This window comes from Sceloporus undulatus, chromosome 6, assembly GCF_019175285.1.
Source record: "Sceloporus undulatus isolate JIND9_A2432 ecotype Alabama chromosome 6, SceUnd_v1.1, whole genome shotgun sequence".
Lineage (NCBI taxonomy): Eukaryota > Metazoa > Chordata > Lepidosauria > Squamata > Phrynosomatidae > Sceloporus > Sceloporus undulatus.
The window spans coordinates 107,354,737-107,369,622 of record NC_056527.1 but is presented as its reverse complement, the minus strand read 5'-3'; the positions used below and the strand labels follow the sequence as shown (position 1 = coordinate 107,369,622).

Sequence of the window (14,886 nt, the reverse complement as noted above, 5' to 3'; positions counted from 1 at the left end):
ATGAGACATCTCCAAGATTCTCTATCTTCCACTCTTCTGCTTAGGTCATAGAATCCTAGAGTTGGAAGAGACCACAAGGACCATCCAGTCCAACCCCCTGCCATGCAGGAACTCTCAATCAAAGCATACCTGACAGATGGACATCCAGCCTCTGCTTAAAGACTTCCATACACATGATCTCCCTAACAGAGTTTATCTATCTAGCATATGGTCTTCCTCTTTTTCTTCTGCCTTTCACCTTTTCTAGCACTAATGTCTTTTCTAATGAGTTGTGCCTTCTCATGATGGAGTCGACATACAACAACCTCGGTTACCTTGGCTTCCAGGGAGATTTCAGGCTTGATCTGTTCTAGGACCCATTTGTTTGTCTTTTTGTCTCTCTACATTATCCTCTCCTACTCTTCTCCAGTACCATATCTCAAATGAGTTGATTTTCTTTTTATCCACTTTCTTCACTGTCCAGCCTTCACATCTGTACATAGTGAAGAGGAATACCATGGCTTGGATGATTCTAACTTTAGTGCTCAATTGTATATCATTGCTGTTTAAGTTCTTATCTAATTCTTTCACCGCTGCCCTTCCCATTCCTAGCATTCTTCTGATTTCTTGACTGCAGTCTCCATTCTGATCAGGATTTGATGAAGGTACAAGTAATCTACTATTTTGATTTCCTCAGTGTCTAGGTTGAATTTATGTAGGTCCTCAATGGTCATTATTTTTGTTTTCTTTATATTCAGCAACAAGCCTGCTCTTGCACTTTCTTCCTTTACCTTCCTTTGTAATTGTTCCAAGTCCATTACGTTTTCTGCTACTAGTATTATGTCATTTGCATACCTTAGACTGTTGATCTTCCTTCCTCCTATCTTCACTCCTCCTTTTTCTGAGTCTAAATCTGCTGTTTGTATGATATTTTCTGCATACAAGTAGAACAAAGAGGGTGATAGAATGCAGCTGCCTGACCCCTTTGCTATTTGGGAATCATTTGGTTTCTCCATATTCTGTTCTAAAAATAGCCTCTTGTCCTGAGTACAAATTTCCCATCAGGTCTATCAAATGTAGTGGGACTCCTATGTCTTGATGAGAGCATTCCATAGCTTCTAGTGACTTTTAGTGATTGATGTACAGTAATCAAAATCTTTGCTGTAGTCTATAAAGCACATGCTGATTTTCTTTTGCAATTCTTTGGTATGCTCCATTAGCCATCGTATGTTTGCAATGTGGTCCCTAGTGCCTCTAACTTTCCTGAGCCCTCCTTCTACTACTGGGTTTCCCTCTCCACATATGATTGAACTCTGTTTATTATCTTTCTGCTCTTTCTTCCCATGCTAGATGCGGTATGTAAACCTCAATAGACAGATTTTATTGCACATCCCCATGCACAGGCAATAGACACCCCATACCCAATCTGGGCATCCTGTACCTGATCTGGGCTTCTCCTGTACCTTGAAAAGAACAGGAAACCCCCATTCTTTGCAAAGTATGGGAGAAGCCCAGATCAGGTATGGGATGCCAGCTGCCTGGGCACGGGAGGGTGTGATAAAATCTGCCTTTTGAAGTTTATATCCTGTATTTAGCAAGGGAGGAAAGGGTGGTGTGATAATCTCCAATGTTTCAGAATCTTAACCATAATTTTGCTTGCATGGGAAATTAATGCTATGGTCATATAGCTGCTGCAGTCTTTTGTGTCTCCTTTTTCATGGATGGAAATGTATATTGAATGTTTGTTGGCCAGCATTTTGTTTTCCATATTTGTTGGCATATTTTAGTTAACACTAGAGTTGACTCTGTATGTGTGAATTGTAGCAGTTCAGTTGGAATATCATCTGTTCCTGGTGATTTATTCTTCTCACTTTTCCTTATTGCAGCTTCCACTTCGCTTTCTAGAATTTGGGATGATTTATTTTATTTTATTTTATGTAGAATTTTAGAGTTTGCTACTAAAATACCCTTCAACATTTCACAGATGAAAACTGGGACAAATATACCCAAGCAACATCAGAGTGTGATCAAAATGGCAAAAGAGAGGAAGAACACACAGATTAAGAGAGGCTGCAGCAGTTTGCTTTTGCCTTGGCCTAGTGGAAAGTACAAGACTCCTCTCTCTTGTTTTTTCCCCTATTTCTGAGTTAATGGAGTGCAAATTACTTATGCACTTTGAACTCAATTTGCACCAATGGAAGTAAGTTGAGGACAAAGGGGGAAGTGGGAGGAACAGAGCAAAACTGGGACATTTTAAAAGGAGCTGTAAAAGTGGGAGGACAGAGGATTCATTTGGACAGTTGGAGGATATGAACTTTGAAAAAAATCAGAATGATGGAAGCCGATAATTAAAAACATAACTAACAAGTGAAAAAAAAACACTCCTTTTAACTGTAAAAGTCACAAAATGCATTCCTGTTACACCAGAGAAAGAATGAAGTTTTTTTTGTTGGTCAGAATCTGGCTGTTGTCTTACACATGTGCAGAAATGGTTGGGCATTTTTGTGTACTACGTAATGCTTGCTGCATTCAGTTCAAGATTTGCACATGGGGTGCCATTGTGAGTTTGTGTGCATATTCTCAGCCAATGCATATTTCTGTCAGCTGCTGCTGAAACTGGCAGTAGTTGTCCCTTGGGTGTGCATTTGTTTATACAATGTTGCCACTCAACACAAAGCTCATGTTGCACAATCAGTGCAGAACTCCTCATACAGTATTAAGATTTACACTATGCAACCCAAATGTCGAATTTGGCCATTCAGTTACAGTGCAGTTTGAGTCTCCCTTATCCAAAATGCTTGGGACCAGAAGTAATTCCTATTTTGAATTTGTTTGCATAAAAATACATAATAAGATATCTTGGAGATGGTACACAAGTCTAAACACAAAAATGTCTTGTGCACCATGTCTTATGTACCATAAGAAAACCATAAGAAGGTGTTACTATCTTAGCCATGCATGAACTATGTTTTGTTTTTTGAAGTGTTTTGGATTTTGGAATTCTGGATTAGGCAAACTCAACCTGTACTTTCAAACTATGGCTGAGTTAATTGCAAAAAAGGAATTAATTACATATGTCTCTATTTGTTAAGCATTAGTTCCAAGCTCTTGCTGAAAGAGAGAGGGGGGGGGGGAGAGATTCTGTTAAGGCAGTGACATTCAACCCATGGTTTTCAAGATGATTGGGATTCTAGTTCCCAGAAGCCCCAGCCAGCATGGCTAATGCTAGAGGATTTGTGGAGTTGAGGTCTAAAACGTCTAGAAGGCTGAAGGTGGAGAATCATACCCTGAAGGGATACTGACTTTTATTACAAGAGTGGAGATGAATTCTTTCTCAGCCTTACCTACAGGCTTGTTTTGAGGATAAAGGGGGGAGGCACAATACAAAAGGAAAGTAGATTTCATTATGGAATAGGAAACCAAGTATGTTGTAGGAGATAAATGGAATTTAAACAGGGTGATTAGGATTCTAATCCTCATTTATGCAGTTTAAATCCATTACAATACACAGTGGTGTATTTTCTTACCATCACATCTACTTATTCCCTCAATCTTTTCTTCTTTTCAGAGGATCCATTTACATCTCCCAGTCACAGAAGATCTTTATTTGGGTCCAGGCTTTCAACCACCAGTTACCACCAGTTAATGCCCTTCCCATTATCTGCCAATTTCCAGAATGTTCAAGGAATATTTCCAGTATAAGGGCATCAGCTTCCCTCAGATAATCTACTCTGAACAGGTGCTGCAGATGGTGGAAAACAATTTTCAAGTTCGAGATGATGATATTTTCAATGTTACCTACCAGAAATCAGGTAGAGGATTCCTGAGGTTGGTTGGAAAGAAAAGTGACTTGGGTTGGGTGGGTTAAAATGAATTCAGGTTTCTGGGGCAGATTGCAAAGAACAAATCTTTTAGTTCTGGTTTCTTTCAGGAGTAGACTATAATCAGTGTTTATAACATTTTTAGAAGAGATGGTGAAAGATGTCTGTTTGTCATAACACATGATTTTCCTCATCTTGCATTTTGTTTTCTTTGTCTTGTGATTAGTCAATAGAAGATAAACGAAAAGACTTAATTTGTAAGTCTGATTGCTCAAGCATGAATATCTGAGGAAATCCTTTTGTTGGGTGAGAAATTTGTTCCCCCTTGGGATATGAACAGAGTTAGACCCTAAGTTCTATTTATTTTCTTGTTTTCATCTCCTTTCCACAACAGTTTTCCATTTTTTAAACGTTCATACAAAAATTCATGTATAGTTATGGAAACATGCCTCCTGGTATTCTCATTTTTGTATGCAGTTTTGACCAATGTACACCTACCTTCTGGGCTAAATGGCCATGCCTTGGCATTTGCATTAAACCATTAAATCAGAATGTATGGTCCAGCACAACTAGTGAATTTATTTAATATGTTATAAGTGGGTTATACCGTGGTTTTGGTGCTAAACAGGCTAGACATTATGCAGACTGTTCTTACCAGACTCAGAGATTGGGCCCTTCATCAACCAGATTCTCTGCTGAGAGGACGGAGTGGAGGAAGTTGTTTTATTGCAGACAAGGCCCTAAATTTTGAAGAGATCTTTGGAAAGTTACTTTGAGAATGTAATGTGGCCCAGCTTATGGTTTCAAAGAGGCATGCACATATATAGGGTAGTTGCTTTTATAGTTACAGTTAAAAACTAACTTTCCTGACCCTCAAAAGTAATTAAAATAATTTATCTTTTTGTTTCAAACTCACCTGCATGCTATGAGTCTGGGGTGCAAAACATGTTCTCCTATCCATTACCTCAGTACCCACTGACCACAAAGCACAGTGCAAACCATCACATTGAACCATCCAGTATACAATTAGTGAGGTCACCCCTGTAACTGAAATCACAGTTACAACACAAAAGGTGTAAAGTTAACTTGCAATTAGAAATTACAATTATAATATGATGTAATAATGGCATCACTGTTGCAAAAGGGAAATTATCAAGTCTAGATTAATTTGCTCTATATGGTGCTAGTTTTGAAAAGTGTTCAGAAACATCAGCTGGCCCAAAGAGCTGCAGCCAGACTGTTAACTGGGGCTCACTAAAGTGACATATGATTTCCTTGTTGCAACAGCTTCATTGGTTCCTGGTACACTTCCAGGCACAATTAAAATTTTGGATTAGGTTAGGACCTATAAAGCCTTATCTGGATCAGGTCTAGGCTAGTGAAGGACCATTGTCTTCCAATATGATCCAGGTCAGACTCCAAGATATTCAGGGGAGACCCTGATCTCAGTCTCAGCTGCTCCTACAAGTTTATCACAAGAAGGAGATTGGGAGTTTATCCCATGAATGTCCTGGAAAAATTGCTTAATTACGTGAAATAATTTCACACAACGTCGCACAAAACCCACCATTAAAGTGGTCACAAAGAAGCATTAATGCACATCTTTTTACTTTCAGGATTTCAGCGACAATGCATTTCCAGTATTACTTTTTTTGCGCAATTGAGTGTGATAATTATTCATGCAATTACTCACCATTTTCACCTTATTTGCAAGATGCTTTAAATGTGCTTTAATCTCTCTTTAATGCCGAAATTTGCCCCAGTGTGATAAACTCCCTAGGGAACATTGGGGAAAGCCTTCTCCATGGCTACTTGCTGGCTTTGCTATTCCCTCCCTGGGAAGTTAGGATGACTTACAGTACTTTGTTCTGTTTTTCTGTTGTTAAGTGAAATCCTTCTGTTCCAGCAGGCTGTTAGGAATTGAGTGCAAGGATTTTTCATGGTGTGATGTTTAGCTTATTTTTACTTTTTTGGTTGATCTGTTTTAAAGGGTTTAATCTTATGGGTAGTGTATAAGTTTTAATAATAACTTTTTATTTTGTAATGGATCTATTTTAAAGGGTTTAATCTTATGGGTAGTGTATAAGTTTTAATAACTTTTTATAGGTTTTTATATATGACTTCATAAGTGTTTTTACAAAGATGTAAATGCTCACGTTCCTACCCAGTATGGGGGGGAGGATATAAATGAATACTACTAAGAATAATATAATGATAATAAAGATTATATTTGTTATTTGTAACATATTTGCTCTGGTTTTATGGTACCAAGTTTAAAATAGCAAAAGCACTACAGGAACATAAACCATTGCTGTAGTTTGTACACTATGAAGTGGAAACTAAAGCAATAGCTTATACAGGTACATAAAGCAGATGCTTTGCTGGCACTAAACAGGTCCAGATCTGTCCAGTGCTTGGATGGGAGACCACACAAAAGTCCCTTTGAATTCCACTCCTTAGTTTATTGAAAAAATGTTGCTTATACATTACTTAAACACTAGTAATAGGCAGCCCTCACAAAACAACAACAACAGACCATTTCAGGGGTTTTCTTTTTGATCTATAGCAATACAAAGGTTTCTGCAGAATTTTAAAGCACTGGTTGTACTTCAAGACTTTGTTCAGGAGAATTAATTTGCACAAAGATTTTAGCGGCAAGAAACATGTTCTCTGCACAAAAAGCAGTATTTTTGTGCAGAATGTCATACTTGTCAACATTTCACAGAAGAAAACTGGCACTTATGTGGCTAAATAGCATCAGAGTGTGGTGAAGATGGCAAAAGATATTAATTAGGAAAAACACACAAGCTAGAAGAGGCTGCAGCAGTTTGCATTTGCCTGAGTCTACAGGGAAGGGCAAGATTCTGTCCTCTCCTTTCCTCAATGGAAGTAAGCTGAGGACAAAGTTGGAGGAATAGACAGAAACTAGAACATTAAAAATGCACCTGAAAAAGTAGGACAGCTCAGAATTCGGGACAGTGTCTGCCAAATCAGGACAGCTGAAGGGGATAGAACACAGAACATTTTGTACAGAACACATTGATTTCTGGATCCCTGATTTTGTGCAGGAATTGCTGTGTTTGCCCAAACTATAGAAATATGTGAAAACTGGTCAGTTCACCAATTCCTAAACAGAAATCATATTTCCTGCACAAAATAGTGATTTTGTACATGAATTAGTGTATTTTGTACAAAATACTGCTTTTTTTGTGCAAGAAGCATGATTTTGCGCGCACACACAAAAAAATCCCAACACTCATCTTTTTGCACAAATGAATTTTCCTGAACAAAGCTTTGACATGCCAACAATCTTGGAGCTCTTCTGATTTTCCTTAGTGGAATTGATGGATGGGATACTCTTTTTTCACTAAGAGTGTAAATATTACTAAGTATTTTTCACCTCCCTTTTATATATACACATCAGAAACTAAAGGGGAATTATTGTTTGTGGACATGTTGGAATGCAGGTTTTATAAACTTAACTCTACTTTTTTGGATGGGTTTGGGCCTTCTTCCTTAGGAACTGTGTGGATGCTGGAGATTTTAAGTCTGATCCGAAGCAACGGTGACCCCAACTGGTGCCGAACAGTCCCCAATTGGGACCGGGGCCCTTGGTTTGAGACAGTATTAGGATACAGAATAGCGCAGACCAACAAGTCTCCACGCATTATTAGCTCCCATCTTCCAGTACAGCTTTTTGCAAAGTCTTTCTTCAAATCCAAAGCCAAGGTAAGAGATACTATTGCTAAGATGCACTCCTTATTGCAGCTTTCATCATCCTTCCTTCTAACAGTGAACCCAGGCAGGATCAATATCTCCTTTCCTGAAGCCTAAATTGCACTGCAGTGATACAGTGCTTTAAAAATGCCTCAATTCAGTTGCTAGTCCCAGTGAGAATACACCCATTGAATCAATGGGATTTATAAACCTGTTGATTTACTATTCAGCTGTGGATTCAAAGAGATTTCTTAAATTGGGACTAGCATTTGAATTTAGGCCAAATAGACCTATTTGAGCAAAAAAGATAGCATGTTCAGTGGGCCATGGAAGGTTGAGAGTTTTTAGTGTTGCCGGATTAGAAAATGGACAGTTTAATGGTTGTATGGAAATGTGGTTTGGGCCCTGGACTACAACTCTAGAGAGCACTGAGTGACTTTGGGTGAGTCATTCACTCTCAACCTAGAAGAATCTGTGATAGGTTTGCCTTAGGGTCGCCATAAGTCTGAAGTGACTAGAAGGTACAGAATAACAAGAAAAAGGGAATTTTAGCAGGTGTTGTTTGTCATGCCTTGTGTTTGAATAGGAAAGAGTAAAGATGCTGTCCCAAACCAGGTGGAATCCAGAATTTGGGATGAGGAACCTGACTCGACATCCTATATCTCACTCAGGCCTGTAGAGTGACATATCTGGCCTCCTGCTTTCCCCTATATGGTTCTTTGTGCCTGTCTCATAGTATTGTGCAGGATGAATTGGCTGTCTGGCTGGCACACAGGAAAGAATCACTTCTTTTAGAACAATATGACCTACATCATACTTTCCAACATTTCATAATGAAAACTGGGACATGTGTGGCCAAGCAACATCAGTGTGATCAAGATGGCAAATGTTATTAATAAGGAATAACAGACAAGCTAGGAGAAGCTGCATCAGTTTACTTTGCCTGAATCTTCTGGGAAAGCAAGATTCTGGCCTCTCCTTTCCTTCCTCCTGTTGGGTTTATTGAGTGCAAGCAACTTTTGCACTTTGAACTCAGTTTGCAGCTATTGAAATAAAATGTGGACAAAGGGGGGAATGGAATGAAAAGAGAGAAAATGAGACATTTCAAAAGTATCTGAAAGACTAGGATGACAGATGATTTACTGGGATGACAGTTGATTTACTGCCAAATTGGGACCTTTGGAGGTTATGCAACACATTCATTTTTGTGCCTCTGAAAATTCACCAGGCTCCCCATTTTTGGTGATATAATTTTAATGAGACTTTTGCCCCAAAGGCACACCCAAATCATCCTAGACATGCTACAATGCTGCCTGTAAGAAAAACACTTCTGAAAAGCTGCCAAAATTCAATCCCATGTCACCTGTATCCTAGCCAAAATGGCAACTGGTAGTGACTCTTCTGTTGCAATTTTGGCTGGAATGCCATTGACAGGAAAAATTATTTGGGCACCACAGGGGGGTGAGAGGTTGATCTGCAGAGACGAAATTGGCTCCTGATTGTTGCACAGTTGCCCACCACTTTGTTAAAGGGTGAGAGAAGGGATTTATCCATACTATACAAATATAGCATTTTTATCCCATGTTAACTGCCATGGCTCCATCCTATGGAATCCCTGAATTTGTAATTTGGTGATATACAGTCAGCTCTTCTTATACACATTTTTTTTATACACGGATTAAAGCATCCATGGTTTGAAAATGTTCAAAAAAAGTATAAATTTCAGGTATCAAACCTTGATTTTCCATTTTTTATAAAGGACACTATTTTGCTATGTCATTATATTTAATGGGACTTGAGCATCTACGGATTTTGTTATCCACAGGGGATCTTGGAACCAAATCCCAGCATATAACAAGGGTCCGCTGTACTTAGAATTCTTGTTGTGTTTTTCTACAGTGGGTTCTACGAACCTCACCAAACTACAAAACCAAGGAATCTATAGAGTGGAACCTGATAGTTAATGTGGGGTGAAATTGGTATAATGGCTTCCACAGATGCACCCAAAGTCCATGCCAACATTTTGTTGCAGGTCCACAGACAACTCTGCAGAACTACATTGGAGCGTGGCTGTAGGTAGAAACTGAATTTGTACTAATGATGTATACTGGTTTCGTTAAAAGTAGCAGTTCCATGTAGAAGAGGTCAGAATTACTGCACTTTTAATATTTGTCCAGTAATGGTTATTTCAGCAGGTGCGGCCAATATGACAAGCTCCACCTTCTGAAGTGTCACTTCTTTTTACAGATTGCCACAGGCCTGTCTTCTTTTGCACCAGGCCATCCTATAATTTCGTACAGGGTTGATAGATTTAGTTGTTGCAAGAACATTTTGAGAAGAAGTGGGGTGCTTGATCTTCCGGGGGAGAGCAGCTCTGAGTGCTTTATGCCTCCGGGCGAAATGTCACTGTGAGCCTACCGAATTCTCCATTTTATTATAAAGTGAAGAGCTCTGCAGAACAACACTGAAATCTGGCTGCAAGCAGAAGCAAAATTCATACTAATTATGTACACGGTGTCCTACATATCTACCGGAGAGTCTACTTACTGCTGAATTAGACCCGTAGGGTTGGAGCTTATTCAGTTCATTAGATTTTCATCTCTGTGTATTATTCTTGTTATTCAGTGGTATTTTATGAGGTGTCTGTTATCAGGCCTTGGAGACAGTACTAAAAAAAGTAATGTGTTATTTGTTATTTATTTCTATACGTGTGAATAACATAACAGGTTATTCATATGGTAGTGTCAAGGTTATTATTTTGAAGCGACAAGTTTCAGCTGCAAGTAACACAGTATGTTAATAATAGAATGCTGTAATGTTTAAATTATGAATAACATGTTATTCATACAGTCAGTCCTCCATATTTACACATTCTTTATCTATGGATTCAACCATCCATGGCTTGAAAATATTTTTTTTTAAAAAAAACCAAATTGCAAAAGGCAAACCTTGATTTTGCCATTTTATACAATGGGCACCATTTTCACTATGCCACTGTATTTAATGGGATGTGTGCATCCATGGATTAGGTATCTATGGGACAGGGACGTAGCTAGGATTTTAGGAAGGGGGGGGGGTCCAGACTAAGTGCTACCATTATAATGGGGGGGGTGGGCGGCGGCGCCGCAGCACCCCCCACCATTCATTTTTCTAAGGGAGGGGGGGGGCCCGGCCCCCAAGACCCCCCCCCCCCTTGGCTACATCCCTGTATGGGAAGTCCTGGAACCAAACCTCAGCAGATATGAAAGCCCCACTGTATATTATTGCCGATGTTATTTTTAAATCACTAAAACTAGCCAACACTCTAACCCTCCCCAAATAAGGTTTTTGCAATAATTACTGAACATTGGCCAGAAACTCATTTCACAGTTACTGTACATCTTTGTAAAATGGATTTCTGTACAAACGAATTAGAACTGGGCAGTTCTATAACATTCATATTTAGTAGAAGGTTGTTACTATATAGGGGCAGTGGCATCCAGTGTTGGTGCCCCAAAAGGGCTGCAGGAAGGGGGAGGAGCAACCTCTCCAACACTCCCACTCTCCCTTGCTTACCCCTCTACTCCAGCTACTTGCTACCCAGCCAGACTGGAAAGGGCTGCCAGGTGGCAGGTGTGCAGCTGGGTAAGTGAGGCAATGGGAAGAAATGGAAGTGGTATATTCCCCCTTCCTTTTCTGCTGTCTTGGTTTCCTGCCCACAGAGAGAGTCAGGGCAACAGAGAAAGCATGAGGGGTGCATGTTCCTTCTCTGCTGCCTTGACTTCCTCCTCATGGAGAGAGCCAGGGCAGTGGAAAAGAAGGGGTGGACACCAGTAGCAGCACTGCACACACATACCACCACAGCAGGAGATGGGCCATCTGGCTGTCACCCATCCTCTGAGGTGTCACCCATTGCGGTCTGCTCCCTCTACACTGCCTAGTGGTGCCACTGTATAGGGGAGCTGGCAAAATAACCGATGTCATAGGTCTCGATGTGTGTTGGTCATCTTGTGCATTGGGATACTGTCTAATAGAGTCTGATGTGCATCAGGACACTCTTGCTCGTGTCCTGTTATGCATCTTTCCAATTCACTAACAGGGTTTCTTAGTGCCTCTGCTGCATAGCTAAGTATATGTAAAGTTAAATAGATTGTGACAGAGGATTCTGGCCATTATTTGTCATGTAAAAACTGTGATGTTTACGGCATTCTTATCAGAATATGAGATATTAATATTGTACTTCATTGAATTTATTCTGTATTTGTCATGCCTTTGCTTACATGTTGTATTGTTTTCCTCATAACTACAGTTCCTCCTAAATTCAGCTTGGGTTTGACTGGTCTTGGAAACTAGTTTCAGTTCTGCTAACCAAGGAAAGGATTTTACAGCTTAGACTCAGATACCAAGTATGCTTTTGCACTAGTTTTTTCTCAGGGCTGAAATTCAGGGTTGTAGAGCAATCGAGTTTAAATGTTTTGTTGTTGTTGTTGTGCATCTTCAACTCATTTCTGACATTGCGACCCTAAGGCTATCATGGGGGTTTCTTGGCAGAAATTGTTCAGAGGGGTTTGCACTTGCTTTCCTCTGGGGTTGAGAGAGCATGACTTGCCGAAGGTCACACAGTGGGTTTCCAGGGAGTTGAGCCTTGGTCTCTAGTCTTGCACTCAAACTACTACACCACAGTGGCTGTCCTGTCCATATTCATTTGTTCTGGAGATGGTGGAAGTGTTTGTGGTGAGAGGAGGATACGATTGACTTTTACTGGTGTATGCAATCAATCAATGTAATCAGTCAGTCAGTCAGTCAATTAGCCAACTCATCAGCCAGCTTATGCATTGCTTAACCCAAAGATATCAGTCAGTAAACAGGAAATATAACAACAATAGCAAAAATATCATATCAGCCACAAACTTGAATAAAATCAATAAAAGGCAGTTTTTAAAAACAACAAAGTAGAATGGCCAGCTTAAAATGTCTGAGAAAACAGAAAAACTCTGACCTGGCACCCAAATGATTGCAGGGTTGGTGCCAGTTACACCTCCATCAGGGTGTCAAATGGGTGTCATGACAGGGAAGTAATCTCTTCCCTGACTTGCCATATGAGGAGAAGTCATCTTGATGAGAATTCCCTCCCTAGCAAGCCTGAAGATATAAGCATGTTGGTACGGGGGAAGTTGTTTCTCCAGGCATTCTCTGACGTTGCGTCCCATTTTCCATAGCCAAAAACTGTTCCCCTTCCTTCTACCCACAGATCATCTACACAGTGAGGAACCCCAAAGATGTCCTGGTATCCCTCTATCATTTTGCCTCCATGTTTCGCCCCTATAAAGACCCTGGCACCTTGGACCAATTTCATGATGTCTTTCTAAAGGGAGATGGTAAGTGAGCATATGAGAAATGTCATGTTCTTTGACCTTCCTCTTTGAGTGGGAGGGCCATCCTTTCTCTTACCCTGCCCACAACTTATTTTTATATGCCTCTGTATTTTCTGCCTAATGCTACTTGTGGTTGCAGTACCTTTCGGATCCTGGTTTGACCATGTTAAAGGTTGGATGAACCTGAAGGACAAAGAAAATTTCTTCTTCATCACATATGAGGAGCTGCAAGAGGTGGTTATTATGTTATTTTGCTAGCTACGTTATTTTACGTTAGTTAACACGGCCTTTGTGTTGTGCAAGCAGAGATACATCCATTGGAAGTAGAATGTATCTGTGCTTGCTGGCACAGACAGCATCTGAAGGTCATTAAAAGTGTGGGAATTCCCACACTATCCCTTTCTATGGCTTGCTGAGTGTGTATCTGTAGCAATTTCAGATTTCTATTTCTGTCTAGCACACCATCTTGGCTTCAAGGTTCAAATGTAGAAAGGATAAACTTCAAATATCTTGTCTCTTTCCCTTTCTCTTTCTCTTTTTAAATGACTTATGGTAGCTTGCTGTGTTCTGGTTCCACTTATAAATTAGATAGTGCCTCCTCGTTTTCAAGCAAAGAACATAATATCCAGTTTTAAGATTTTTTCTAATAATTGCGTATACATGCACACCATTTTCTTCCTGCACTTGTGCCCACAGCTTGGAAATGTGACCTACTGGGTTACAATTTCCAGAATCCAGCAGCCAGTATCACTGGGAGATTCTGGAAACAGTAACTTTGCAGCATCAGCCATGGTGATGCCAGAACCTCTTTATCCAATGTTTATTAATAATGACTATAATAAATGAAATCCTTTACAGTCTCACAAAAAGCTGATAATGGTAGATTTAAGTTAAGATAAATGGTTTTGCAAGATGGTAGGAGGAACAAAAGACTTGAATTCAAGATTGTCCCTGAAGGGATTATATTTTGCATAGAGGAATGAAAAAGCTAAGACTCAAGGGTTACTTTGGAATGGGAGGAAAGTGTAGAGGTGTAAGAGGAACAATACAAAACAAACTCAGTTCCAGATCCTCTTAAGTGCCATGATACCTAGTTTAAGAAAGAACAATGATTTTGATTTGAAAATTATGATTCTGGCAGAAAACCAAACTAAAGTAGGGATGAGGCTTTTAGTATGCCTACTTCAGACAGAAAATATTCTGGGGGAAGGATACAGATATCATTGTCACCCATCCTTTATATAAAAAACACACAAAAGAATTCATTAGGGAGGGAAAGGTGGAATAGCTACATATTGTCCTTTGACTGGGAGAGCCATCCATGTCTGCCTGGAATTACACTACAGTTCCAGAAAGCAATCTGGGAATATATGTTACCTTGGTAGAGCCATACTTGGTAAACTAGATTTGAAATGTTTTTTTGTTTGTAGTGTAAAGGTGCTTATGATTATATCTCTCAAACTGTGTGACCTCCGCAGCCACTTACACATCTCTTCTATCTCATCACCTTTCCCTCTTCTAGGACCTGCGGGGGAGCATTGTCCGCATTTGTCAGTTCCTGGGCAAGGACTTAGATGATGCAGCAATTGACTCTGTGGTGGCAAATGCCTCCTTTGAGGCTATGAAAAGCAATAAAATGTCAAACTTCTCACTCTCACCCCGCTTCCTCATGAACCAGAAGAAGAGTTCTTTCCTCCGCAAAGGTGAAAGTGGGCTGGGGCAGGGGAGAAAATCTCTCCTCTGGGTATGCCTTGGTGCTTAGTACTTGTGGGCACTTAGCATCTTCAAAAGTGAAGTCACTTCAGTACCAGCATATCTTCTAACTGTCCCAATTTGGTTGTGACAGTCCCAATTGATCCTCTGTCATCCCATTTTTCAATTGATTTTTAAATGTCCACGTTTCTTTCTCTTCCTCCCACCTTCCCCATCAGTGCACTTCAGTTGCTGCAAACTGAGTTCAGAGTTTATGCTCCATTGACTCAGCAGGGAGGAGAGCAAGGGGTAGAATCTTGCCC

General features: G+C 40.0%; 1 protein-coding gene across 2 annotated transcripts in view; it reads left to right on the top strand.

The window, feature by feature from the left end:
- The window catches only part of LOC121934429 (sulfotransferase 2B1-like), a 40,029-nt gene that overhangs the window by 22,546 nt on the left and 2,597 nt on the right, over window positions 1–14,886 (top strand). The window contains exons 1-6 of one of the 2 annotated variants that reach the window (XM_042474912.1): window positions 3,658–3,791; window positions 4,027–4,106; window positions 7,321–7,529; window positions 12,748–12,874; window positions 13,011–13,105; window positions 14,394–14,574. In XM_042474912.1, the coding sequence (XP_042330846.1) occupies window positions 7,332–7,529; window positions 12,748–12,874; window positions 13,011–13,105; window positions 14,394–14,574 (601 nt within the window). In that variant the 5' untranslated portion in view covers window positions 3,658–3,791; window positions 4,027–4,106; window positions 7,321–7,331. Of the gene's footprint in view, window positions 1–3,547; window positions 3,792–4,026; window positions 4,107–7,320; window positions 7,530–12,747; window positions 12,875–13,010; window positions 13,106–14,393; window positions 14,575–14,886 lie in introns of those variants that run through there. The other variant, XM_042474911.1, reaches the window with a different exon arrangement.